Source organism: Chrysochloris asiatica, unplaced genomic scaffold (assembly GCF_000296735.1).
Source record: "Chrysochloris asiatica unplaced genomic scaffold, ChrAsi1.0 scaffold00004, whole genome shotgun sequence".
In the NCBI taxonomy this organism is placed as follows: domain Eukaryota; kingdom Metazoa; phylum Chordata; class Mammalia; order Afrosoricida; family Chrysochloridae; genus Chrysochloris; species Chrysochloris asiatica.
In genome coordinates, this window is record NW_006408522.1 from 4907254 (window position 1) to 4925685 (window position 18432).

The 18432-nt window shown below is 39.1% G+C and overlaps 1 protein-coding gene across 2 annotated transcripts in view; it reads left to right on the forward strand.

The window, feature by feature from the left end:
- The window catches only part of CSNK1G1 (casein kinase 1, gamma 1), a 167573-nt gene that overhangs the window by 58298 nt on the left and 90843 nt on the right, over positions 1–18432 (forward strand). For both annotated transcript variants that reach the window (XM_006831543.1, XM_006831544.1), the window contains exon 3: positions 4264–4333. In XM_006831543.1, the coding sequence (XP_006831606.1) occupies positions 4264–4333 (70 nt within the window). The remainder of the gene's footprint in view (positions 1–4263; positions 4334–18432) is intronic.

Genomic DNA, 18432 nt, shown 5'->3' on the forward strand with positions numbered 1-18432 from the left:
CTCCATCCGCACTGTCGCACTGATCTTACCCATTCAGACTTCTTTTTGTTCTCTAAATTCAAAGAGCATTGAAAAAGAACATGATTTGAGTTCCTCGAGGATGCCAAAACGGCCCTTTTGGTGTGGTATAGACTAAAGTGTTGAGAATTCTTCAGGGAAGGTATGAGACAGAAACACATTGAGAAGTGTATAGACCTAATTGGAGGAACAGTAGCTTCACATTTAGATAGTTTTGTTTAATAAAAGTTTCTGTGATTTATGTAGCATACTTTTTGAATTACTCTTATGTACTATGTAATACTATAAACCCTTATATACTATGTAACACTAAATTATAAGATGAAGCTAACTCTGTAAGATGAAGTGTTATCTCTGATGAACCAATATTTAATTGTTTGAAAAATAGCTGGAGGGGAAAAAAAATGTAGGAAGAATTATTATTTTAGTTCTGTACCTTTCACACACGACACATAACAACAACAACTTACCTTTCACAAATGCTACCTTTAAAGATAAAATAATTTGAAAATGACTGGGCATGATGGACTGTTGGCATTTCTCCTTCAATTTATTAAACATTGTATGGCCAATACTAGAAGTATAGTATGTCTCAATACTTCATTTTTCTTTGAAATAAGTTTGAAAGGCGTTTTAGAGCCTAGCCATTTTGTCTATGGGCCTCCTCTCTTGCTGTTGGACTTGTATTCTCCAAGGGAGACGTGAAGACCGTAATTGAGCTCTCTTCATTGTAACAGCAAAATATGCCTCAAGCATTACACTCCTACAAGGTAGCTGTCTGTTGTCGGTTTAGGATTTCAAGCAGGCATGTGTTTTCCAGAATAACCGTGACTCTGGCAAATGGCCAGCCCTCTATGGAAATGTAATCGACATCTGGCACAGAAATGCAAGAAAACTATGCTGAGAAAGTCAAATTGACTTTTTTTGGATATTTGTTGTGGGCTCCTATTTCTTGGGTTTCCAGGGTCTTTTTTTTTTTTTTTTCCCCTTCAGGACTTCTAGGGTCTTATATTTATTTTTCTTATATTTAAGGAAGAAAACATCATGTACAAAGTAAAGAAAGTAATGTGAATAGTCCCTCTTTTACCTATTATCTAGATTTTCAGGGCCTTTTTAAGAAGTTTTCTAACAGTTGTAAGAATGTTTTTCTCTCCATTTGCCTAATATTGCTGTCCTACTTTTGGAATGCTTGCTATACCTTCTATTCAGAGTGCTTCCAGAAAAGCGCCTGGAAGTTTCACTTGACTTGCAGACTGCATCCTGTGCTGAAGGGCTTGACTGATGGGTGTTAGTCCTTCTATTTTTAGCTAAAAGCCTCTCATGTATCAGTATATGTGAGATACGGGACGACTTTTTTGCCACAAATTCTGTAAAGAATTTTACCGTCTTTGTGGAGGGAAAAGAAAGAAATCAACTTGTTTAATTAATTTAAGATCCAGTTGAATAGTTTCCATTAAGTTTTCCCAATATAAAATTTGAGAATATTCTGTTTGAGCAAGGTTACATGGTTTCTACATTTACTGTCCTTTGTGGTTGGTCAGAAACCAAAGACTGTTTCCTCTATATGGTGTTTGTGTCAACCACTATTGGGTTCCAGTTTGATTTATCATCACTCTTTCTGCTTGGTTCCTTGTTATTAGTGATTATTAAGACACTAATTCTAATTCTTGGAGTCCTGGTGTGGTACTGCGGGTTAATGCACTGGACTGCAAGGTCGGTTTGAACTGCAAATTCGGTGGTTCAAACTCACCAGCTGCTTCTCAGAAACTCTGTTCAGGGTCACTATGAGTCAGAACCTACTCGATGGCACTTAACAACAACAATTCTAATTCTTAGTAGGACAAGTTCTGTGACTTGCTACTTTGATAGTGATCTAGTAGGAGAACTACAAGCAAATGGAGGCTTTTCAGAAGGATCCCTTTCCATTTGATGAGCTAAATGACTAAGGAAATGACTCTACAATATAATTAGTCTTATTCTGACTACAAGAATCTTGAGAAACTTGGATGATTGTTGATTTTACAATCAAAGAAGAGCATGTGTTCTTTTATATAACTCTTTGTTGTTCTTAAGTGCCATTGAGTCGACTCTTTAGTGATGTGAAATATTCTAGACTGCTTGAATTGATTTAGATATAAAACCTTCCTTGAAGTGGGATAGACTAGATAACTTTAAGAAAACTATATCCTCTGATTTATGGATTCTGTGTTTTAAGAAAAGTATAGAAACGTCAAGTGAGTTCAAGAAACAGCCTTCAAAGATGATCAAAGAACTAAAAAATAGGATCAGTGAGGAAAGGTTAAAAGAATTGAAATGACTTTGCCTGGAGAAAGGAAGTCTAATAAATGATTAACTGGTTTTGTTATTGGAGATAGCACTTACAGTATTCACATATTATCGCAGAGCTGCTTATCTTGTTATTGAGGACAGAAGAGCAATAGACCTAAGTTTTAATGGTGGAAATTTGACTGAAATATAGACCTAAACCATAAAACTTGTTAAACCCCAGCATTAATTATCCAGGGAGACAGTGGAATATGCTTCCTTGCAGTCTTTAGAATGAGTAAGCACCTGATTTGCTTAGAACTAGGGAAATGAATTAAATCACTTCCCAAAGGCACTCTTGTCCCTGTGTTTATTTATTATTTGTATCTGTCTTTGGCACGTGCTTTTAAGGATAAAGGTCTTAAAACAGAGCTGACAGGTCTTTTTTTCTAAAAATAGTTAAGATACCTATAAATAATATTAGATAATTGTGTATGCTGAATTTTAAAAGTGACATCATAATAATATTGTGATCATTTTGCCGATAATTTACGTTGAAGGGTTGATCCTATAAGGAGATTATATCTTTGAGGGTAATGTTTGGTTGTCTTAGCTAGTTGTCTGGTACATTGTCAATACAGAATAATTAACCAGCCCATTCTTGAAGTATTGTTGTTAAGTGCCACTGAGTCAGTTGCAACCCATAGCTACTCTGTATGTTTCTAAGGAGCCGCTGGTGGGCATGAACCACTGACCTTGCAGTTCAAATGACTTTGCAGTCTGACTTATTAGCCCACAGTGCCCACTAGGAATGTAGACTGTAGCAAAGTGTGACTGTTGCTTCTATATATCTGAGATCTGTTGAAAACTTCACGTTGAACAAAGTTATATACAAAGGGACTTCAAAAAGTTCCTGGAAAAATACCATTATCTTTCTATTCCATTTCATTGTATTTACAAACCTTAATTTTTCTGAGTGTAGAAGCAAATATTCACAATGATATTCTTAATGGCACTATTTGTATTTTGAAAACTGGAAACAATTCCAAATATCTAACAATTATAGTCACACGCTTATGTATTTACATATATACAAAGGAATACTACACACATTTAAAATAATACATAGCTCTACATACTGCCATAAGGAGCTCTGGTAGGGTAGTGGTTACAGGTCGGGCTGAGAGCCTTAAGGTCAGCAGTTCGAAACTACTAGCTATTCCACGGGAGAAAGATGAGGCTTTCTGCTCCCGTAAAGATTTACAGCTTTGGAAACCCTGTACAGGGTTGCTATGAGTCGGAACCGACTCCATGGCACATAACCACCACCACTTACTGCCATGGAAAGATGTTATCACATCATTGAGTTCAAAGAAAGAGACATTATATTACAACAAATCTAGTATGATCTGATTTCTATAAAATGTTTATGTATCATTATAAATACATATGTAAAGAAACAGTTGGAAACATTGACACCGTTAATAGTGGTTCTCTTTAAGTGACAGAATTTCAGAAGTATTTTTACTTTCATCTTTTTAGATTTAATTTTTTTTATATTGAGCATGCATCCATCATGTAAAAAATAAAATAAAATAAAACTGTTTACCATCCAAAATTCATAATAAAATAAGAAAGAAATGCATGCTGCTGTTCAGAAGAGTTTGGTATCTGGTTTCCTAGGAGAATATGTTTCAGGAGACTATATCATGGGAAGGGACCTATCCAGTAAGTCACTTAGCTAAATTAGAAAGTCGATTTTCATTTAAATTTCCTTGGAAGGGATTGTATGTAATCTAGCTTCATCTTCTATAGCTGTTCTTTCAAAGAGAATTTGTGGTAAAAAAATGCAATCACATTTGGATATGATCTTGAAAACATTATGTAATCCTTAGTCATGGTTTACTCTGAAAATTTAGGAATGGAAAAAAAAATCTCTCTTGTTTAAATCTGATCACAATTACTTTTCTTGGATTTCAGGAACCAATAAAATCACGTGCACCACAGCTTCATTTAGAATACAGGTTTTATAAACAGCTTGGCAGTGCAGGTAAGTCGTGTCTTTTCTCTCTATTTGCTTAGCCTTATCTTTTGTCAGATGTTGTCAAGTTGCTTTGGACTCATTGTGACCCTATATACAACAGAAACAAACGCTTCCTGCATCTCAGAATTGTTGCTGTTTAATCCTATTGATGGCAGCCACTGTGGCAATCATTTCATTGAGAGTCTTCCTCTTTTTGGTTGACTTTCTCCTTTACCAAGCATGATGTCCTTTTCCAGGGTCCCTTCTGATATATTTCCAAAGTATGTGAGATAAAATCTCACTATCGTAAATATGCAAATTCTCTTTGTCTAGTTTACCCCATTTACTAGACTCTTATCTCCTTTAGAAGCCCTGGTGGCACTGTGGGTTAAACCTTAGATTGCTAATTGCAAAGTTGACAGTTCAAACCCACCAGCCACTCTGCAGGAAAAAGATGAAGCAATCTGTTATGGCAAATATTTCCCGTCTAGGAAATCCCGTAGAGGGTTTTTATGAGTCGGAATTGACTCCCTGGCAGTGGGGTATCTCCTTTCCTTCTGCTGGTGAGTAGATAAATAAATGCAGTTACTCAAAAAGCTGCTTGCTCTCTGGCTCCTAGAATGACAATTTGGTTGATTGGGGATCTGTGATGCAATGACTTTCCCCTCAGACCTGCTTTGGAATGCTTTTATCTGCTTTGGTAGTTTGTTCTCTTTTCACTTTTTAAAATCTATATGGAAATAAAGGAGGCATTGATAATTTCCAAGCTATATTTTATCGCATTGAGATTATGTGTATGTTTTAAAGACATTCTGAAATATAATACTATAAATAACACTGTCATTTTGTCTATTCTTATTAATTTACAAGAGCTATTTATATGAGCTCTGAACCAACTCCACAGCACTTAACAACAATTTATATGAGCTCTGGTAGCATAGTGATTATGAGTCAGGCTGCTAATCTCATGGTCAGTGGTTCGAAACTACCAGTGGTTCTGCGGGAGAAAGATGAGACTGTCTACTCCTGTAAAGATTTACAGCCTTGGACACCCTATACAGGGTCACTGTGAGTTGAAACCAACTCCACGGCACATAACCACCATCACCATTCATATGATTGTAATAAACTATGAACTTTGAGGATTTCTGAAAATTAAATTTATAGTTTTTAAAACATGCCTGTTTTTTACCTAAAGATGGTCATTTCTCAGCTCTCTGGTTTCCTGGAAAATAATCTTGACTAAACAATGTTACCAAATTACATAGCCGTAAGTAGTTATATTCAGAGTCAAGGGAAGCCAGGATGGACATTTGTCTTTTACTAAACCCAACAATTTCTTGCTCATAGTATCCTCTTGGTGTATATTTGTTGATGGATTCTAAAGTTCATGCTGCTCCTGGTGTTGAAAATTTCTTATTGATAATTATGTGTAGCTCACTTATGATAAACATGCTTTTACGGGTCTCACAAATCTAGACACAGGTGAAAACATGCTAGAGCCAGCTCAACTTAGAAGTTTGAGTGGGCCTGAGGGAAGTGATCGTGTTAGTATCCTGCTCTAAATAGAATACCAGATCAGACCATCCTTCCCTTTTTGTACTTTCCTCAAATACAGGAGAACATTGAAGATTCTTGATGTTTTATCATTTTCAGTGCAATGTAAGTAGGGAGAGCATTAGGGGGAAAGTGTCTAGAAATTGCCTTTAAATTTATGCAGCCATGAAAAACCAGAACCTGTGAGACCGGTCCGTCCCTTATTGCAGTCAGTGGGAATAGGAGGGAGGGGCTGTTGTAATAGACAGGCCACTTGTTGACTCATAGTACAATAGGCTGGCCATCATTGGTCTCCCTCCCAGCACCTCTTGTGACAGTTTACCAAAAGTCATCGAGCCTTTCGTATTTTACATGAAGTTAAGTAGTGTTTCACTTGTTCCTGGCCTCACTGATTCTGCTTCTTGAGAGCATCTATTGCCATTAAAGTAGCCGTCATCTTAATACACTTGCCTGCAACTATCAAGGTAGCCACAAACTTTTCTAACATAGGAATAGCCTTAGAAATCTGCCTCAGATTTTTACCAAATGTGAGGATTACTTCTAGGGTTTTCTTAATAGTGGTCATTCATATATGCCTGACCTCTTTTCATCCATAGAGTTCAACTTTCAGCTTGGCACTTCAGTGTTGGAAAGCCCAAAGTATTTGGATTTCTTCATATTGAGCGAAAATTTTACTTTTTTATACTTCCATGGAGCAGAGTTGGGCTCCATGTTAGCAGCCCACAGACATTAACCCAAGTGTCTTTAACTCCTTTAATCTTTTTGCATGACAGGATTTGCAGATCTTTTGCTATCAGTGATTAATGGTGGTAGTGGTGGTAGTTATGTGCTGTGGAGTCTGTTCCGACTCATAGCAACCCTGAACAGGGTTTCTGAGGCTGTAAATCTTTACGGGAGCAGAAAACCTCATCTTTGTCCCGTGGGAACAGCTGGTAGTTTCGATATGCTGACCTTGAAGTTCGCAGCCCAATTCGTAACCACTACGCTACCAGACCTCCTTAATGATTATGTGAAAAAAAGCTCATATAAAAAAAGATTTGTAAGTTTCAGCTCAGTCAACGATGTGAAATAGCTACTAGAAAAGCTAGTATAAAACACTGAATTCATAGGAATGTGGTATCCATATCAAGTACGATAATATCTCTGTCTGCATAGCTAGAGTAACTTGGGTTGTTTTAGGAAGCTCACTTCAGAGGAACACCATAATTTTAAAGTTCAGCTTTCTCTGTGCAAGTGTGTGTATTTGTAAGGGGGGATTTGATGGCACCAGTATTGCAATTGGTACTTATATGATGAATTTTGAGCATCTGAACGTCTTAAATGTTATTTCCTATTTTGTTTCCTTTATCACTGAATATTTTGATTCTGTGGTTTAAATTGATTTTGAACTGGATATATTTATTTCAATAGCATGAGATGATAAGCTTCTTGAGAACAAGGACCTGTGCATTGTTGTCCTCTGTATCTCAAGATCCCACCTCCCCTATCCCCCCTCCCCCAGCATAGCTCTGTTATATGGTCGGCAGTTGGTGAGTATTTAAGTGATAGAAAGAAGTTAGGGAAATTGGATAGATTTTTGCCAGGTTATTGATAAAAAGTACTTCTTGAGGATGCTTAAAAGAAAGTACATTTATTTTGAAAGCAGTCCACTTGACAAGAAAGTAGGCTAGATATTGTCATTTATCACTGTAAATATAAGCATGAATGCTTGAGCTTTTTCCTAGCTTATAGACGCAAGCATTGTCCGTAGTTTTCCAGAGTAAGTGCCCAGTTGCAAATGTAGTTAGCGTTTGAGTAGCCAGAGCACAGATGCCACTCTCTTCAGAAGCAGGGTGATGTCACGGCATTGTAAATAAGCAAACAGCTTTTCATACCAAAGGCCCGCAGGACCAAACTAATGTCATCAGTATTCTTACTCACGAGTGCTGTACTTGTCATTACTCATCACAGGTCAGTGCTTTGCAAAATATTTGGGTATCTTGACAAGGGAGACAGTAAAACAAAACAGAACGAAACATTATGACTAGGTTTGTTCAAGGAATTAGTAAGTGCTTACAAAATACATAAATGAAATTCTTTAGGAGAAATGATTGATTTTGAATTTAAATACTGCTGTTGCTGGTGTGGCACTGTGGGTTAATGCACCAGACTGCAAAGCTGTTTGAACTACAAGGCTGGCGGTTCAAGCTCACCAGCTGCTCCTTGGAAACCCGATGCAGGGTCGCTATGGGTTGGAATCGACTCGTCGGCTCTTGACAACAATATTGCAATCATAACTTGAGATTTTAAATTCCAGAAAGGGAAATTTGTGCTGGTTTGAGAGCATGACCATTTGCCTCTTAAATGGCATTTTGACATTTCATTTCACCCTGACCATATAATCGAGAAATTTATGCCAGTTCTTTAGTCACGTGTAGCAAAGAACACAAATGGTGGTAGCACTGGAAAAGTATGAGCATGGTTCAAGTTGGAGCTCTTTCTTTTTCCTTTCCTCTTTTTTTAGTTTATAAGGGCTTCGCTTTCGTTCTGCTCTATTCTCTGTGAACAGTCACATATTTCAAGCTTTGTTTTTTGTTGATAGCAGCTTTGCTGTCCATAATTTCCAGAACTGTTGATTTACTATTAGGGTTAATATATTATCCAACATAATCAAGGGTCTTGAAACTGAGAGCAAGTAACTTGATCTTTCTAATAGCTATCATTTTTTCTATTTTTATTTTATTGTAGAAACCAAATCGTAAAATGTTGTTATTGTGTGCCTTTGAGTTGGTTCCAATTCATAGCAACCCTGTAGAAGGTTTCTGAGAGTACCTGGTGAGTTTGAACTGCCAACCTTGCAGTTAGCAGTCCATTGCTTAGCCTGTAGCACCACACCAGGGCACTAAAGGACATTCTAGGAGGAAATGTTCATTTATACCCTTATCACCCTGACATTTCACTTTAATGTTTCTCTTATTTCCATATGCAGACATTACATAGCTAATTGCGTTTCACACGCGAGTATGTCTTCTTTTACTTGACATAACATTTGTCCTGAAGCTCAGCAGTCAGGGTTGCTAGCCCATCAGCTTTATGGGACGTAATTTAGGCACTCATTTTATGTTACCAGACATTTAGATTGTTTTCATTTTTGGAAGTCATTTTTCCCTGTTGATTTCTGATATCTGAGTATCATAATTCAAGACTTTACTTCTGCGTGGTCTCCCATTTAATCCCCATTTAGTTTCTCTTCCAGCCTCTCCCACGGGTTCCTTTCACCATGAACTACTTTTCAAACCAATTTTTTAAAATTTGATATATAAAGATGTTAAAGCCTTTAAACTTTTGGCTTTCAGTATTTAGAAGTATGAAATAGTATCATGCATATAACCACATAGAAACAGATAAAAGTTTGAAATTGAGGGTAGTAGTGGGTTTCTTTTGTTTTTCAGGTTGTTTTTGTGTTTTTTTTTCTCCTCCCTGTGTTACTCAGAACCTGCACATCAAGTACAGCCCTAGCACATAGCACTGGGGCAGAATGGTTAAGTAAATTACCCACAATCACTCAGTAAGTAGCAAGTAGTCTGCTCCAGGATTCCTGGTGTGGCACTGTAGGGTAACCACAAGTTAGGTGGTTCAAACCCACCAGCGCTCCGCCTATACAGTCACTGTGAGTTAGAACTGACTCCGCAGCCTTTAACAGTACCACCACATGTCAAATACTGTGCTGGGATTACAAAGATGAATAAGACAGGGTTCCTGCCTTCAAGGTTTAAAGAGCATAATATCTAACTGAAGGGCACAGACATGTAAAATAAGTACAGTGTGTAGTGTACTGATTTTCAGGCACTACGATGGACATATATAAGGAGAGAGCATTCAGTTCTACTTTGTGGCAAGGAATGAGAAGATCAGGTAAGGCTGCAATTAGAGGAGTTAATACTTCAGCCAAATCTTGAAAAAAAATTAGTAGGTGTTCATTAAGATGATTGTGGGAAAGGAGGGAGGAAGGCCGAAGGGCACCCTCTTCTAACCCATGAAGTAAAAGGAGTGGCGGTATTCCTTGTGAAGCAGCAGAGCTTGTTTGGGAATTATAAGGTAAAATTGTGTGTTGTTGTTGTTGTTGTTAAGTGCCGTTGAGTTGGTTCCGACTCATAGCGACCCTGTACAGGGTTTCCGAGGCTGTAAATCTTTACGGGAGCAGAAAGCCTCATCTTTCTCCCGCAAAACAGCTGATAGTTTTGAACTGCTGACCTTAAGGTTTGCAGCGCAATTCGTAACTCACTACACTACCAGTTGTGTGAGGCCAAGGATATAAAGTAGGAAGTGAACCTTGGAGCAGATCTTGGAGGCATTTGTAGTGTTGGAGAAATAACTTAAGTTTGCATTTTAAAGGTTATTCTGGTATCAGTGTTGTAGATGAGCTAGAATCTAAAGACAAGGACACTGAAGAGGAATTTTACATGTTCTTGGCAAGACCGCTCTCACCCCAGCCTTGCTTCACTGCTACAATCTAGCCTGAAAAGGAAGTTCTCATTCTAACTAATTAGCCTGCTCCTTAAGAGACCACCAAGACGGATTCCACCATTCCCAACATCCCTTTTTACCTCAGTTAAACTAGAAGTACTTGGCTCCTGGGTTAACACTCATCATTCAGAAGCTTATCTCCACACATCTCTGATTGTCTCTAATCAAACCCAGTTTCACAATGTACCCCAATCTCCCAGGTACTCAGAGTCTGTCATATTGAAGTCCCTTTTGTCCTCAATCATTTTTCTGAGTGCTCTCTTCATCTTCCCAGTGTAAATGAAACCCGGCTGCCCCTATAGACCCAATTCCACTGGCAGCCCTCTCCAGTGGTGCTCACTGTCACACTTCATACCGTGTTCCTTCTTTGCTACTTTCAGACTTTGGTGTTCCTTCTGACTAACTAAAATTCCCAGTAGATTTTATCAGCTGCTACTGGTATGGTGTTGTACGATAAGCACTGTACTACTAACCACAAGATTGGTAGTTCAACTCTACCAGCTGCTCTTTGGAAACCCTGTACAGGGTCGCTGTGAGTTGAAACCGGCTCCGTGGCGTTTAACAACAATAAAAACAACAACTCCTTCTTGGAAGTTCTGGTGTGGCGCTGTGGAACAAGCACTGGACTGGTAACCTCAAGTTTGGCATTCCAAACCCACTAGCTGCTCCCTGGAAACCCTATACAGAGTCCCTGTGAGTTGAAACCAACTCAGCAGCATTTAACAACAACTTCTTGTAGTCATCTGTAAATCCCTGGGTTACTCATCTGGTTCTGTTTTCTACACATTATACCTGTTATTTTGAATGGTTTTAGTATTCATGTACACGCTTTTTCCCATACTCTCTGGACTCTCAGTTCTAATGATACTGTTTTTATCTTATCAACTGCTTAGCTCTTATATATCTATTGATAGGCCTTGCTCTACCAGTAACCCTCCCTCCTCCATCATTTCCAACATTATGCTGTTCAGCTGCCCCTCTGATCATTCCAACCCACTCTAGCTAGTTGTTCAATTCCACAATTCTTCTACCCTACAGTTACCTCTAAGGAGCCTCTGGTAGCATAGCAGCTACGAGTTGGGCTGCTAACCTCAAAGTCAGCTGTTCTGCGGGAGAAAGATGAGGCTTTCTGCTCCCATAAAGATTTATAGCTTTGGAAACCCTGCACAGGGTCGCTATGAGCCAGAACCGGCTCTACGGCACACCACCACCGCTACTGCTACCACATTAATTCTACCTTCCCTTCACTGTCATTGACCAACCTCATGCTCTCTTTTCCGTCCTACTCAAGTGAGATTTTAGGACCCATTGTTATAGCCACTCACATTGCATATACCCTAGACTCCTCCCTTACCTTTCCTGCACTCTATCATGTCACCTGGCAAAACCCCAGCCTTTGTTCTACTCAGCTCTTTAGCTTACCATTTGTAACTAAATATGTAACTAAACTTAAATTGTTGTTTTTAAGTGTCATCGAGTTGGTTCCAACCCATAGCTACCCTGTATAGGGTTTCCAAGGAGCAGCTGGTGAGTTTGAACTGCCAACCTTGCAGTTCAAACCACCTTTTCAGTCCTTTAAATACATGACCACAAATCTCAAACGGACCTTTTGTGCTACATGTCAACCTGTTTACATCTCCCTGATCAAACCCTTGGAGTCTTGACATGGTGCTGTGGGATAAAGCACTAGACCCCAAGATCAGTTTAAGCCACAAGATTGGTGATTCAAGCTCACCAGCTGCTCCTTGGAAACCCTGCACAGGGTTGCTGTGAGTTGGAATCAATTTAACAGCACTTAATACAACAAGTCAAGTCCTTGGTGATGTAGAGGGCTTTGTGTTGGGCAGATAACTGCAAGGTCAGCAGTTCAGATTCACCAATCCCCTCCCAGGTGAAAGCTTTCTGCTCCCGTAAAGCATTATATATAGCCTTGGAAACCCTATACAGGGTCTCTATGTGTCAGAACTGACTCAGTAGTGTGCAGCAGCAGATAAGTCCTTGGTGATATAGTAGGTTGTGCATTGTACCGCTAACCGCAAGGTTGGCAGTTCAAACCCACCAGCCACTGTGTGAGAGAAAGATGAGGCTGTTTTTTCCGGTAAAGATTTACGGCCTCAGAAATCCCAGGAAGCAAATTCCCCTCTGTCCTATAGGGTCACTGTGAGTGAGATTGACGCAGTGGCAGTGGGTTAGACAAGCCCCTGCACAGCCACTGTCTTAGATGACTATTCTCACCAAGCATCCCAGTAACTTCTTTTCTTTCCACATTCAACTGTGCCACTGTTTGTGTCAGAGAGCCTAGAAGCGAGCAGCCATTTCCCACTGCTTGTCTTCATCTGTATCCCATTATCATCCTTCCCTCCTGATAGAAGAACGAATTGCTCATGCTCCTGTGTAAAGCCAACTTCCATTTGCTCACTGAGTTCTATCTCCTCTTAACCTGCTCAAGGTTTTTATTCTTACAATTGTCCCTTGTATTTTCTGTATTATTCTGTAGCTTTTTCTCTCTACTAGATCATTTCCATACAGATTTGCTGCTGATTTCCCATCTCAGACTCCACACTCCCTCCCAGTTCCCACTAAATTATTCTGCTCCGCACTACAGCAAAATGCCTTATAAGAACTACCTTCCTACTTAATCTTTTCCCGTTTTTTTTTTCTTGAAATCACTTTAGATAGCCTTTCCCCATCACGCTACTGAAACTGTATTCACTAAGGTCACCAGAACCTCCACATTGCATATTCCAAAGTTAATTTCCAGACTTCATCTGATTGTATTTACTTATACTTCATGAAACAGATCACTACCTACTTGAAGCACTTTCTTCATATGGAACTAGGGACACTATACTTTTGTCTTCCTTCTTGGTCCCCTTTGCTGGTTTCCTCCCTAGTTTCCCAGCTCCAAATGTTAGCGTTTTCCATGGATTCATCTTTTTATCTTTTTTGTATGTAAATTTTATCAGAAGGCCTTTCTCATATAGCCCAGAATCTGGAAAAAAAAAAAGTGAGCAATAAATAAAGAGAGTTACATTTTTGAGAGAGATTGAGATAAAGTGGATGGTGAGCTCTGTTAGTGTAGTGGTTATGATTCGGGCTGCGAACCTCAAGGTCTGCAGTTCGAAACTACCAGCCGCTCCGCGGGAGAAAGATGAGGCTTTCTGCTCCCATAAAGATTTACAGCCTCGGAAACCCTGTACAGGGTCGCTATGGGTCGGAACCGACTCAACAGCACTTTAACAACAACATGGCACTGTAGGATAAGCCCTGGACCACAAGGTTGGTTTGAATTGTAAGATCGGTGGTTCAAACTCTCCAGCCATTCCTAGGAAACTCTGTACAGGGTCATTTCGAGTAGAACCAACTTGATGGCACTTAACAACAATAACAAGAAGATAACATAGCAAAAGCAAAAAAGGAGGAAAAAGAGCAGATGGAAAAAGGAAAGAAAATAACTAGAGATAAGCTACTAACCAACAGGTTGGTGCTTTGAATCCATCAGCCATTGCACAGGAGAGGGATGTGGTAGTCGGCTTCCTTAATGATAACAGACTTAGAAACCCTCTGGGGATGTTCTGTTCTGCCCTGTAGGTTCACTATGGGTCAAAATCAACTTGACAGTAATGAATGACTGAATAACTCTGGTAGCGTAGTGGTTACAAATCGGGCTGCAAACCACAAGGTCAGAAGTTAAAAACTACCAGCTGTTCCACAGAAGAAAGATGAGACTCTCTGCTCCTGTAAAGATTTACAGCCTCGGAAACCCTGTACAGGGTCACTGTAAGTTGGTTCCGACTCCACTGCACGTAACCACCACCACAATACTGAATAATGGTTCTTCTTCACTGCAGCCACCCCTATTTAAAGTCATGTTATTCCCCTTTTGGGAAATAAGTTTTTTATAAAGTACGAGTGGTCAACACCGTCAAATGCTAACAAAAAAATAAGGACTGAGAAGTATCCTTTTAGAATTAAAGTAAGAAAAACATTAGTAATCTTGGTGGCAGGAGTAATCTTTTTGGAATTGAGGCTGAAAATTGTACTCTAATGGAGTAGAGAGATGAGAAAATGGATATAGTACATAGAACAGTGAAGAAGCTTGTTAGTGAAGAGAGAACAGTGGGAAGACACTTGTAACTGAAGTCAAAGAGGTATTTGGTCAAGTTTTGTTTTTTATTTACTTGGGAGACAAATAAGCAGGGAGTCCTGGTGTGGCACTGTAGGTTAATGCGCCGAACTGCAAAGTCATTGCATCACAAGGTTGGCAGTTCAAGCTTACCAGTCCTTCCTTGGAAACCCTACACTGGGTCGCTATGAGTTGGAATCAACTCAACAGCACTTAACAACAACATCATATCTAAGAGTCCTGGTGCACTGTAGGATAGACTTTGGACTGCTAACCACAAGGTCAATGATTCAAACCCACCACTCACTCCTTGGAAACCCTAGACAGGGTCCCTATGAGTCTGAACCAACTTGACAGCACACACAACAGCTGTCACATCTAAGTAACAGTTGTTCAAGTCCTTGAGCCATAATTTATGGCTACAAAAACACGTACCTACCTTCCTATTCCCTTCTTCCTTCTCTCTCTCTTCCCTTTCACATTCCGCCCCTCCCTCTCTAAAGGTAAGCAAACCAATGTTCATGGAAATGTTATCTCCCCTTTCAGCATTGTAACAATGTGTAAACTTTTCACCTTAAAAAGTAGTGCTGTTAGAGACAACGACGTGGAGCGATGGAGCAGCTAGGGGCTTTAGATCCAGAGAGGGAGAGCGATTGTGTGCTGAAGACTTGGGGGGGGAGGGAGGAGGGAAGATAATGTAGGGGGCAGGCTTGCAGGGTATATACCCTTTGGTTGGTTGATGATGCATGGAGGGGATTGTAACCATGGCAATGATACGATGTATGATAGAATGAATGTAAAACTAATGTTCTCCCATGTAAACTATCATATAATTCCCAACAAAACACTAAAAAAAAAAAGAAGAAAAAAAATAGTGCTGTTAGAGTGCTTGAAACAGGGAGGAAGGACCATTATTCAATATAAATTATCCATTACTGTCAAGTGAACCAATAGGACCAAGTAGAACACCCCTGTATGGTTTCTAAGTCTTTTCATTACAGAAGTAGACTGCCACATCTTTCTCCTGCACAGTAGCTGGTGGAATCAAAGCACCAGCCTATTGGTTAGCAGTCAGGTGCATAACCACAACACCATCAGGGAAACTTTCAGTATATACCCACTGCCCACTTATAGACATGGTTACATTCCAGAGACCAGGTTGTTAATGCAAAAATCGGCATTAGGCAAAAATGGAGAGCGATCGCATCAGATTACAAAGTAGAGGATGACTCTATCATTGCATAACTGCCAAACTACAGAGAATCCTGATCCAGCCAAGTTGACACATAACCTTAGTCTTCACAGCTAGTGTTATTCAACAACCTTGGCTTTCGTTACAAACAAATTTGTATCATTAATGACAAAATAGATAGTAGTTTTTTACTGTTATCATAAACATGAAATATCAGATAACGAGTAAATTGTTAAGTGAGGAAGTAGTATAGAATGGTGGTGGTGGTGGTGGTTATGTGCCGTGTAGTCGGTTCCGACTCATAGCAACCCTGAACAGGGTTTCCAAGGCTGTAAAGTTTTACGGGAGAAGAATGCCTCATCATTCTCCCCTAGAACAGCTGGTAGTTTCGAACTGCTGACCCTGAGGTTAGCAGCCTGATTCGTAACCACTACGATTGCTTAAACTGCCACACAGGTAGTACTTAACCTTGCTGAACCTCAGGATTTTGTTTTCATGATGGAAATAGTATTTGCTCTTCTGCCATCTTTATTCTATGTTAAGTGAATATAAAGTGAGAAAATGTAAGTATAAATCTGAACATTCCCTTCAAGTATCAGGTGATTTTCAAATGTTTAAAGAACTATGAAATGAAAGATTAGATTTATTCCAAATGACTCTAGAAATTGTAGCAGGAAAAAAAAAAAAGAATTTTAGCTTGGTCTAACAACCAAACTGTTGACCAGTGAGGAATTGTTGAAATAAATGATGATGTATGTATACCATAGGATACTATGTAGATATTAAAAAGAAGGTAGACCTCTATGTAATAACATGGAAAGATACCTCAATATGTTTTTTAATGAGAAGTTTGCAGGGCAGTATGTTATTGTTCTTAAGTACCATCGAGTCAGTTTCGACTCATAGAGACCCTTTATAGGGTTTTTGAAGAGCAGCTGGTGGGTTTGAACTGCCGACCTTGTGGTTCACAGTCCAGTGCTGTTTCTCCTACCTCTTTTATTGTGGAGTCCTTCTGTGGCAATGTGGGTTAATGCACTGGATTGCAAGGTCTATAGTTCAAGCTCACCAGTCGCTCTTCAGAAACCTTATACAGGGTCGCTGTGAGTCAGAACCAACTCTACTACACCTAACAACAATAACATCAACCTCTTTTATCACTATAGGTTGACTGTACAAAGCCTAAACAGCTTGTTCCTGACCCGTTTATCCTGAGTCACATAGTGACAGTTTCAGGCCCAAGTTCAAGTGGTAATCAAGTGGCACAGTACCTTGAGTCCTTTCTATCGGAAACAGCTTCTCATAGAAAGGGAGAAAAAAGCAAATTGTAAACTAGAATGAGCTGTCTTAAGGAATATGATTTCCTATCTGATTGAAGAGAGGCAAGGGGTGTTCAGATGGAAGTTGGAGCTGTGATTAGAGAGATTTGTGCATTGGGTAGAAACTTAGAATAATTGACTTTCTAAAAACCTATTTGAATTCTACGATTCTATGATAAGAAACTCTTAAAGAATACATGGCATTATACAGGAATCGTATTTTCAGTAGATACTGGTTGTATTTCCTATACAGATATTTATACTTGGTGTCTTCCTCAGTTTCAGAAAAATTATTTTTTTGAAGTTCATTACAATATAAGTGGCACCTCAGCAAAATGAACACCTGATGCCCAGTGAATCAAAATGGGAGCCTTATCTAGTATTTTTACATAATGGGTGGCAGAGGTGGGAGGTGGATTTTTACCTGCAAAATGTGGTTTACTTTATTAAGTCTGAGATTGCTGGAGAATTTCCAAATTTATTACAAGCAAAACAACAACAAAGTTTAATGCAAGCCTTGGTAACTGGATGTAATGATTATGAAAAATTGTTATATGATTCCTTCATTGATGGAAAATCAAAAGTTTTAAATCTTCGGTGACAAAGTCAAATAGGCTGTTCAGTTTGTTTTATTTTTTCCTTCAGTCCTGATATCTTTTCTTCGATTTTTCAAGTCACAGAGGACTTTGGCATTGAGTTACAGTTATGCTTTTTTTCAGATGTACTTTTATAGTTTGTTTTGAGTTCACAGGATTAGGCGTCAGGAACTTGAAGATTGACTTTGGATTCCCTGGAACTTGCTTGCTCTCCTGGTAGTTTCAATATTTATTTGGTTAAATGGGTTGGTCAGCTTGCTTCACGGGGAATAACAACACAAAAAAAACCCCACAACTTTTTATTGTGAATTAAGTGAAGGTTTACAGTGCAGATCATCAATTTGACATTCAACATATCAGACACTTTACTTCATCTCAAAGATTGCAATCCCCTCTGTACAACAGTAGTTATTCCACTTCCTCCCTGTGGACCTTATTTCCATTCCTCCCTCCTTCCCCACCCTTCTTAATCATGGTAATTTTAAGTCTGTAAGCCTTGCAATCAACAAATGAAAGCACTCTGTGAGTTGTAACCATTTTGTTATTTTGTAATCATTTTCTTCAAACAACAATGCTGTGTTAATTGTATGATATTCACCTTGGGCAAGTCCCAAATTTATTTTCCCTTTAAGGGAATGTTTTTAGGTTTCCTTATTCCTGCTGGGGTTTTTTTTTACTTAGGAAGGCATGTATGAGGATGAGTCTAAAAGTACAGCTACAAAATCATAGAAACCTTTATTAAGCAAAATATCAAAATGTTTATAGCACATCCTTCATCTAGGTCTGTACATTTCTGAAGGTGATCTTCCTATCCCTCTAACCCTTCCCCCAAA